General features: G+C 46.1%; 4 protein-coding genes across 4 annotated transcripts; 2 read left to right on the top strand and 2 right to left on the bottom strand.

Moving 5' to 3' along the window:
* Positions 1-15: 15 nt before the first annotated feature.
* Positions 16-2268, bottom strand: SPPG_06272 (uncharacterized protein). Its single transcript, XM_016754485.1, has 13 exons — positions 2158-2268; positions 2054-2091; positions 1919-1986; positions 1774-1850; positions 1690-1712; positions 1548-1619; positions 1445-1490; positions 1354-1385; positions 1251-1292; positions 853-1183; positions 535-774; positions 406-470; positions 16-328 (listed from the first exon to the last, which is right to left on the bottom strand). The coding sequence occupies exons 1-13, from the start codon at positions 2177-2179 to the stop codon at positions 230-232; spliced, it is 1155 nt and encodes a 384-aa protein (XP_016606627.1). The 5' UTR covers positions 2180-2268; the 3' UTR covers positions 16-229.
* A 2242-nt stretch (positions 2269-4510) lies between these two features.
* On the top strand, positions 4511-5865 carry SPPG_06273 (uncharacterized protein; the record flags this gene model as incomplete). The annotated part of the gene is made up of 6 exons (XM_016754486.1): positions 4511-4629; positions 4714-4773; positions 4840-5129; positions 5188-5299; positions 5358-5443; positions 5509-5865. The coding sequence occupies 6 exons, from the start codon at positions 4511-4513 to the stop codon at positions 5643-5645; spliced, it is 804 nt and encodes a 267-aa protein (XP_016606628.1). The 3' UTR covers positions 5646-5865.
* An 85-nt stretch (positions 5866-5950) lies between these two features.
* On the top strand, positions 5951-8088 carry SPPG_06274 (uncharacterized protein). Its single transcript, XM_016754487.1, has 6 exons — positions 5951-6605; positions 6676-6862; positions 6925-7073; positions 7143-7458; positions 7524-7593; positions 7658-8088. The coding sequence occupies exons 1-6, from the start codon at positions 6565-6567 to the stop codon at positions 7777-7779; spliced, it is 885 nt and encodes a 294-aa protein (XP_016606629.1). The 5' UTR covers positions 5951-6564; the 3' UTR covers positions 7780-8088.
* Positions 8089-8126: 38 nt separating this feature from the next.
* On the bottom strand, positions 8127-9509 carry SPPG_06275 (uncharacterized protein). Its single transcript, XM_016754488.1, has 4 exons — positions 9300-9509; positions 8982-9197; positions 8796-8929; positions 8127-8718 (listed from the first exon to the last, which is right to left on the bottom strand). The coding sequence occupies exons 1-4, from the start codon at positions 9420-9422 to the stop codon at positions 8364-8366; spliced, it is 828 nt and encodes a 275-aa protein (XP_016606630.1). The 5' UTR covers positions 9423-9509; the 3' UTR covers positions 8127-8363.
* Positions 9510-9555: the final 46 nt, after the last annotated feature.

The raw sequence follows: 9555 nt of genomic DNA on the forward strand, positions 1-9555 counted from the left end.
GAATACACCGACAAAGCATGATAGAAACCGTGGATAATAAGAAGTAAATGTGTTACTTAACAATACTAGAGTGCCTATTCCATCTTTTCTGTCTTTTATAATTGCTAATCTGGTTGCTATAACCTACGCTTTTACTGAATTCTTTGTAATTTAGCGCCATGTGATATTCGGCGCTGACGATGGTATAAATTTTATGATACCCTAGGTTCTAGCAAGAGTAATAGTCTCTCTAGGCATCAAAGGCATCCCAAAACACTTGGTTTTCGCTTCCGTCCAAGAGGCGTGTGACGGGCAGCGTCGCAGGACGCTCATACTTTTTGATATATTCCTAAAAACAACAGGCGTTTGCATGAGAAAGGAAGGTGAGAAGACAAAAAAAATGAGCCCTAAAGATTCTATACTCACCAGAGCATATTGCATTGAGCGACGACGTTCTTCCTTGTCGGCTCCTTTGCCCACCCAAACAAAGACTAAGGAGACAGCGTAACCTTGCGTTAGATAAAAACAAGATGAAATAGTCTGGCGCGCACCCACCCTCTGGTCCACAATCAAACACAAAGACATCATCTGATTTCAGCTGGCTCTTGCTCACATTGCCTTTGGCTTCTTGAGTAAACTCGAGTGGTCCGCTCGCATTAGAGAGCCTGAAGAGGAGCTTTTCAAATGATGAAATGCTACTCAATGTGCGCGTCTCGCCTTCTGCAGCGGACGCAATCGGACCAGTCTTTCCACCCAGATGCCCGTAGAAGATGTTGACATCAGCATCGGTCTCGTCTATCAGTTGTAGAGTCAGCAAGGACGGTCTGACTGTTTCCGCGCGTTTTAAAGTTTTAATTATGATCTCAAACTCACCAAAGACAGACACCTTGGCATCCTTCCTCTCGTCGTCCAATTTGCGCACATACTCTGCAGCCTTGTTCCTCTCTACACCACTAGCCTTCGAGCCATTCCACTGAAGAATCTCTTTGCCGAGATCAAGAACAAAGACGTCCCCAGAGTTCAGGCTGTTCATTGAGACCGGCACCTGCTTAACGAGCAGCGTGTGGATAGGCCTGGTCTTTGGAAGACGAGGAACGGTGGGGGGAATCGAGTAGATGTGCAGCAGACGAGGCTGGAACGATTGGGCATTTGTCTCGACATGGCGGAAACCAGTTTCTGTGCCGCCTTCCAGAATCTGGAAGACCTATGATGGGACATGAGTTGATGAATGTTTTGATTTGTGATAAAGGACATTTCGGTGCAAGCTTTACCTTGAAGTAGGACAGAAACAACAGAGATTCAAAGCCTTGGATCTGAGAAAGGATCAGCAAGAGATACAATGGAAAAAGAAATTTGATTTCTACAACTCCCAACCTCGCGGTGCTGGACAGGCGTTGTTCCCAAATCTGCAAAGAGGTAATGTGAGCTAAAGACAGTGCATGCGGCAATGAAATGTCGTACGCACAATCATCAAGCTCAACGGTCTTGTATGCAGCAGTCCCGGCTTCATCCTTTGATTTTACCATGAGACATTTATAGGTGCTACTTGCATATAAGGCTCGACTTACTTGGGTGGTTTCGAGTCCTAACCAAAAGTGGATGTCGTGCCGCAGTGCATCAGAATTGGGGAGCTTGTAGGTCTATTGCATATCATATGAGTACTTGCATCTAAGGATATGAGAAGCAGCGCTATGGGCGGCCTGCACTTACATTCAACACAATGTACGAATCACCTGGAACAAAACACTTGAGGTTGGTAGATGAGGATTTCATAATTTGGAACAATGGACATACCAGTGTGAAATTTTCCATAATCAGTCTCAGGCCAAGGGACAACTTTGAATTGCTCAATTCTCCAAACTTTGAGGCCACTAAAATGTAGAGTAATAACGGAACATTAGAGCATGTTCAATCACAAAAGATGAAATAGTCAACGTACGGCTTCTTGCCAGCGCCTTCCCAAGCCTTTTCCGTTTGAGCTGCTTCAAGACGGACCTTCTTTTCGAGCTTTAATGAACACATTAATTAGTCTATTTCTTGTTAGCGCTCGTCATGGCACCAAAGAAAAAAGTACCTCGGTTCCGAGACCGGCAATATTAGTTTCGCTCAAATCTTGCAAACAAATTAACAGAATAAGCAAACGTATGCATTTATTCTTTAGCGATATAAAGTAATTACCTAGAGTAGGAGATTTCTTCATTTTTGAAAGGTTGCGAAACTAGCGATAAAGTGCAATACTTGAAAGAAGGAGGAGGAAGAACGAAAAGCTCTAGAGATTTTAAACAAGAGCGAAACCCTCGCCTTCCAGACGCGTTCGCTCGAGTTGTGGCGCGTCGTGCGGCATTCAAAGTCTTTTTGGACTTTGTTTACAAGACTATATAGTGTTTGTTGGAAGCTGAGGATGTCAACTTTATTGTTTATGACCCTCAAGTATACGCTTATTGGGATCTACGCAACAAGAATGCAGTGAGCATCGCTTGTGTAGAGCAAACGCCCACGCACTGAATGCGAGTTGCAGCAGCAGTACGAGTGCCGCACACATGAAAGTGGATTGTAGCAAATTACGCGGGTTCAGAGAAAGTCAAACTAAAAGAGCATTTACGGTGGTGTATCTGCATACATTGAGCATAGAGTGGTGTATGTGCAGACATATTGAATTGCATGGCAAGTTCTTTCATGCGTGGAATTTCATGCCCAGTTGATGCTACGGAGATTGCTTGGATTTAGGCATACATGCGATGTACAACTCATCTCCATTATTAATTTTCAATTCTTCTACTCTCTTTTTCAGCAGGTTCAATGTTATCAAAACCATTCAATCCTTTCAGGTGACAACTTGTAATGTTCAGCATTCTCCAATCTTCATATCTTTTTAATAAAGTGATGGGACAAGCATAAATAGTGTCGGGTGAGAGGAGCATCATCTTGCCAATCTTCTCGCGTTCCATCTGGTAAAAGGTGCACTAGATCTTTCCAGTTGGGGCCGAGGTGATGCAGAGTTGGCACTGGGTGATATGCCTGCCAATCGGCACTGACGAGATATCTTAGTGGGAATACTTCTGTGGATCACAAGTTTGTCTGCTTTCTCACATTGTCATTTGATCGATGCTTTCATATCACTTTATGCCGACGAGCACCTGCATAAAGTGTGATCAACAAGAGCATTTTTGGCACATGGACATTTGTTCTTGTGCTGCACATCATGTCCTTTTCTTCTGCAAGAATCGCTGATGAGTGTCCGTGAGCCAATCTGCATTATCACGTGCCGCGTGCATTCAAAAGTTAACCACATTACAACCTGGACTCAACCATGGACCACGAATGTGGTTTAGGGTCCAGGGTTCCCCCATCCCCACATCCAGAAGAGTATGTTTATGGGTTGTTCATGAGTTTGTGCGTAGTTTATAACAATATCATTTTCATACTCTAAGTCTTTGCAACATCCAGTTGTTACCAGACTGCGTACAAAAGTATGTTTATTAGCTGTACAGTCAGCTTACATTTCCGATAGTCCTAAGCATTAAATACCAATCTCCCGATGATCTTTGTCCAAAATCGTGAATGTTTTACTGTGTTTGTAAATCGCTCGATCCGATCCTTTGCATAAAGAAAATGCTCCGTGAATCGGAGCCATCGTGTGGGGCACAACTCTAATCCAGATTGGAGGTAACGGAAATCGTTCTCGTGGTGACAATGTGATTGTATCCCTCCCGATTGTCCATCCCCAAAACCAATTCCGCGGAGGTTTATTATATTGTTCGTCGTTTTCTAAATCGCCGCACTGTCGGTGTTTGGCCGGAGGGGATCGGCCGCCAGCGTCCCAAAGCAAAGCGCCGCATAGAAAAACAAATAGTACATCACCATGAGCCGAGGTCGGGGCCCGGGCCCATCCAGGCCTTCGGTCACGCCAGAGGATCCAAGCGAACCACGACTTCCCGCTCACTAGGATCCAAAGGGACCACTACCGATTTAGGATCATGACAAAATTAAATATATTAGTTAAGCGGATGATTCGTGGCGCTATTCTCTCGTCTGGAACCATTGGATGACCACCGGAGTTGAGCCGGCTTACATCCTCTGGAAGCTCGATGGGGGCTGGACCCCGTCCTACGAAAAAGCCTTGGACTTGCAATGTTTTTGTCAAAGGCCTCGGTTACGGGCGTTTGTCATTGGCGTCAAGAAAATGCGGAGCTTTATGTTGGGCCCGTTTTTGGAACATGTGCTTTGACGAGGCTACTTAAAGACAAGCGTATCGCCCTGACCCCCCGTCTGTGGAGGTTTCTTTTGGCTGGTCGTTTTTCTATGCAGGTTCCTATCATGGTTCGTCAGTCCATGGAAATGCTTTCGTCCGGTGTGCAAGCTACGTCTCCGCCAGTGGGCTCCACAGTGCGGTGAGACCTCTTGTATCATGTTTTTGATCGTGTTTGGCAGTCATGGTGCAGAGAGTACGAAATATGCCTTTTCGCGCGCTGAGACTGCAAACAACGAGTGCAATTGGAATATGCTAAATGATTCATATGCATTTCACAGGATGGAGAATCGCGTGGGGCTACACCAAGATGATGACTGGACATATGAACTGATTGTGCGTCAGCAACCTATTCGAGCACGAATGTGCGGATTTGCGAAAACTTTGGAGCGTCGATTAATGTACGTTCCTAAATTTTATCTTGAAAGTCAACGTGATTCCTAGGCCTCCTGCTCATTGTTTTGGTTTTGTGCCCTTGCATTCAGTGACCCTCCACCAATATTAGAACTCATTCAGAGCAGAGGCGGTGTGCCGGTTGGTGTTGAGTAAGTCAGCTTGGCGTCATTTGATTGCTGTGTTCGGAACTTGGCGTCTAATGCCAATTCATTTAGCTACGAAAATGGCACTGCATTCATATGCCATGCGAGTCTTCGTGCCGAAGACGGTGAGACAGATCGCTCCTTTGTCGTTCGGTCTCTCAACCCACCAGAAGACTATCGAGCGGATGCCCAGAAAATGACCAGGCGTCCATCGCTCGATTACCCAGCATACGCATCAAACTCTCACCGGCCTGCTTACCGATCACCACCCTCGACAACCGCCACGGCATCACCACAGGAAACATCGACACCTGATGAGACAGTGTACAAGACATTGGTTGGAGGGGTCGTCGTACCATGCTGTGAGTGTGCACGGTGCATTATTGCTACTCAGATTTCTGACTGGTTGCGATTTACTAGCGTTCCTTCACGACCTTCAAGGCCGCCCAGGAATGTACTTTGTATTCCACGATCTCAATATACGGACAAGAGGAATATACCGGTTACATTTCGCAGTCATGAGCCTGAAGGGGTAAGTGTAGTGTGCGGTGCGTGGAGCTGTAAAGGGCTTACCTCATCGCTCCATGCAGATACCTACCAATGTCCCGTGCGATGGCCACCGTTGTGAGCGAACCATTCGAGGTTTTCACACCCGCTTTCTTTCCCGGTACAATGGGTATGTAGTACACTGTTTTTGCACTCTAGTTTTGCGGTATAATAAATGCTGCCTGGTTTTCATAGAGTCAACGGAGCTTTCGCGAGCGTTCGCTCGCCAAGGGGTCCCAATACATTTGCGGCAAGACTACTCGGCAATACGACTCCAACCGTTTCACAAGCCAAAGCGAGCGGCCGCAGAGAATAATGGCGCGGAAGAGTAATATGGGCGCAAAAACAACCTTCTGGAAGGACTGTGAAGCAGTGTGCAATCTTATACCAACCTACCGCACGACTTTACAGCCATTTCCATGCGACCGCAATAGACTTTGTAGATATTTTTGAAATATTTCTCGGTTGCGCTGGGGGATATGGCTTTTTTCTTTGTGTTTTCCTTGTAAATGTTTAATAGCAATTGTATTGAGTTTGTTGAATTGAACCAGCGCTTCCTGCACGTGACTATTGATGACATAAGCAAAGCCAGTGGCCTGATGTCCGATTTCAGTCGTTGACGCGGTTCGCGTTTGAAGCGATACGGTGAAAGACGAGCGAGCGTTTAAAGCCTTTTTAAAGACCGTCGTAGCCTCCCGCAAGGTTATGGAGAAGGCAATCTCTGCGAGGCATGGCTTTCGTCGTTCATCCTCGTTTAGGGCGAGGCGTACTGTACCTGCATTACTTGAGCGATGGAACGTTATGCGCTGTTGATTTGCAGGCAGGAAATATCACGCCATCAGCGTTTCTTTCATCTGTCGCCAAACGCGTGGTAGAAAGCACACGCGATCTCCCCTCCTACAAGGAGTCAAGGATGAGGGTTTCGCTGCCTTTCCACCCGTTTTGACTCTTGGTGGTCACTCTCGATGAACCACAGCCAATCGTTAATGCCTTTGTCCTAACCTTTTAGCTGTCAGTGTGAGCCACATTTAATCATATATAAACTTTACCCACCACCATCCCACCCCCTTGCATTTGGCAATATAAAAGCCAGATTCAAGGAGTTTCTGATCCTGCTTCCGCTCCTTCTTTTCTTCGCACACCTTTTTTTGAACCGTCCTGCTCCATCGCTCTCCTGGTTGACCAGAGCACAAGGAGCAAGTGACATTCTCTTTGCACTTACCGTGTAACTCCCCCACGCAAATCGCACATATGTCGCTGCATAGACCAGTAGGAGCTAGTTTCAACGCCAGGTAGAATAAATGCTCTCATCCAACTTTTGGTAGTTTTACACACGTTTCCTCATCCTGCTACTCTGAGCAGTTCGGCACACTATACCCCAACCTACTTGGAACGCCAATGGGTTGGCCTATTTGAAAATGCATCCCATCCAGCTCTTAAACTCGCACTTGTCCTCTTCATCTGGCACGAGGTGGTGTTTTTCGGACGGTTCTTGCCTTACTACATCATGGATCAAATACCGTTCTTCAAAAAATGGAAGATTCAGGAAGTACGTACCGACGATAACGGGATCCACCAGACATGAGCAGCTTGCTGATCCTACATTATTAGAACAAGGAGAACACTCCAGAGATGTACTGGAAATGCGTAAAGAGCGTCATTCAATCCCAATTGTTTGTCCAACTTCCGATGATGCTATTATTTCATCCTACGGCAACGTGGTTGGGCATGCGCTTTTTGGAAGTCCCGTTTCCTTCATGGTGTGTATCAATGACACATACGACTCGATAAAGATGAGCAAAAAATGCTCATGCATCAGTCATAATTAGGACGACCATTGCTCTTTCCTGCCTTTTCTGCCTCGTAGTAGAAGACTGTTATCACTATTTTGCCCACCGATTGATGCACCACGGTCCATTCTACAAGTACATTCACAAGCTACATCACGAGTTTCAGGCCCCGTTCGGGATTGCAGCTGAATATGCCCACCCGATTGAAGTGTTGGTTGTGGGACAGGGTTTCTTCATTGGACCTGTGGCGCTCCTGGCAATGGGTGTTGATATGCATGTGCTGACCATGGCCGTGTGGTTGGCCGTGCGGTTGATTGAAACTGTGGATGTACATGCAGGATATGACTTTCCATGGGTGAGAGTGTGCATGCATGCATCCAAATCATCTTACAGCTGCCTAATAATATTTTGACTTAACAGTCGATTCACAAGATTCTGCCCTTTTGGGGTGGTGCAGACTTCCATGACTACCACCACATGGCGTTCGTTGGTACGTCCTATACTTGCACCTCTTTTCATCTCGTCTCAGTATTGTTAATTGTCTTTATCGTTAGGCAACTATTCATCTTCCTTCCGGTGGTGGGATTGGATCTTTGGCACGGATGCTGCCTACAACGTCTGGAAGGCCAAGCAACAGGAAAAGCCCAGATCAAAACAGGTTGTTAAGCAAGATTAGATTGAATTAATATTTGTAGGGATGTTCCTACGTTTATTGTGCATAACTTTTGAAAAGTGGAGAATACTCAATTTATGATGTGCTGAAGAAATACGTATATAGTACCCAATTGCTACGCATAGATCACAGACGAGGTATCAGTAAAGTCTTTGATTCCCAAGCGACACCGACCGCTTGTTGGCCTTCCTATTGCATTGCCTAATGGCCATGAATATAGACCTTTCAAATGCTACAATCTGTGGGTTGTAGCCTTTTATGTATGCAAAATGGCACTGTTCTGTGGAAAGAACTTCCATTGCGGTTGGGCCGACAGCCATATTGCCAATTGGTAATAGGGACTTTACAAATCGAACATGCATTGCTTTTGATTATACAAGGGTGAGATGCCACGCTAGGCCTCCTCCACCTGTTGCCGAACGCAAATATACAAGCATTGGCATCCCCCTTCATGGGACCATTATCTCAATAAGACAACGACCCACCCTGCTATATACATACTGATTGATAATTGCGCAAAATGAGAAAATACACCTAACATGCACTATCCACGGACTCGTATGTCGCCGTGGGAAGCCGGGACGATATCAAACACGCCTCAACTGAAACGTTTCACTTGCCCATGGACGAACCACCTTTCCCCTCTTCGGTCTCGCCTCCTCTGTTAACTCTTCCGGACCAGTCAGAGCCTTCTGTTCAGGCTTCTTCAAACTGACTCCGCTCCCTTTTTGTCCCAAGCCAACGACGTCAAGCAACCTGCTGACTGTTCCACGATGCTGGGCCTTTAGCTGTTCGCTTTGAAGTTCCATAAACTTGATTTTGAGGCGGGTGAGATAAATGTCCACCTCTTCAATCCAATCGCGGATCTGCGTTTCCAGAGTTTCGATCACACGGTTGCGAATAAGCGTGTTCAAAAGAGGAGATAGAGCGGTGTAGAGAGTGCTGTTTGAGGCAGATGATGTATCAGAAGCCAGAAGTACATTAGGTTCATGGACTAGGTTCATGGACCAGCTACTTACTCATGCCTGGTATCATGCAGCTTCACTTTCAGCTGATCCACATAGATTTTGACGTCTTCCGGGACAAGTGTGCGCTCGGTGCTGTCCGTGTCCAGTGAGCATCGAGTGGATATGGTAATGCCGTCTCCGCCGATCTAGCAAGATTGTTAGAAAATTACCAAAAACGCCTGTGACAGTGATACGTACAGCGACATCGGCTACCCCCGCATCCTTAATTTTGGGGAAGCCAGACTTTTTGCGGTAGTAGAAGGGAATATCCTCTACAGTCGCTTGAATTTGATACCTGGAAAATTGCAAACGGCGGTGATTTAGACCCAATCGGAAGGTGTTGTGGCTTGCCGCTGCAGCATCGAAACTTACATGGCAACTGCGAACCCAGTGCTCAATCCCGACTTGGTCCGCCTTTTTTTGACACGTACGGGAATAACAGCATGGTTCTTGACCTATTCATTTTGATCAAAGTATTACTGACCGCCGAGGTAACGGTTTAAACCAGCTTCATACCTCAATTTCCATCATTGCCGGCAAAAAGCTCTCGCTCTCCAACACCAGATCCTCCACGATTATATGCCAGTTTTCATCCTCGTGCTCAATGCGTGGGATTGGGATATATTGAACTTGTTCCATGAGAGCCTTTGGCAAACCAAACAGATATTAGCAGAGACTGTAGTTAAATGAAACTCTTTTATCCACAGCTGTACCGGAAAGAAGACGTACTAATATCGCCAGCAAGGCCGATTTGAACGTGTAGTTGCCTTGG

Source organism: Spizellomyces punctatus (assembly GCF_000182565.1).
Source record: "Spizellomyces punctatus DAOM BR117 chromosome Unknown supercont1.11, whole genome shotgun sequence".
Classification (NCBI taxonomy): domain Eukaryota; kingdom Fungi; phylum Chytridiomycota; class Chytridiomycetes; order Spizellomycetales; family Spizellomycetaceae; genus Spizellomyces; species Spizellomyces punctatus.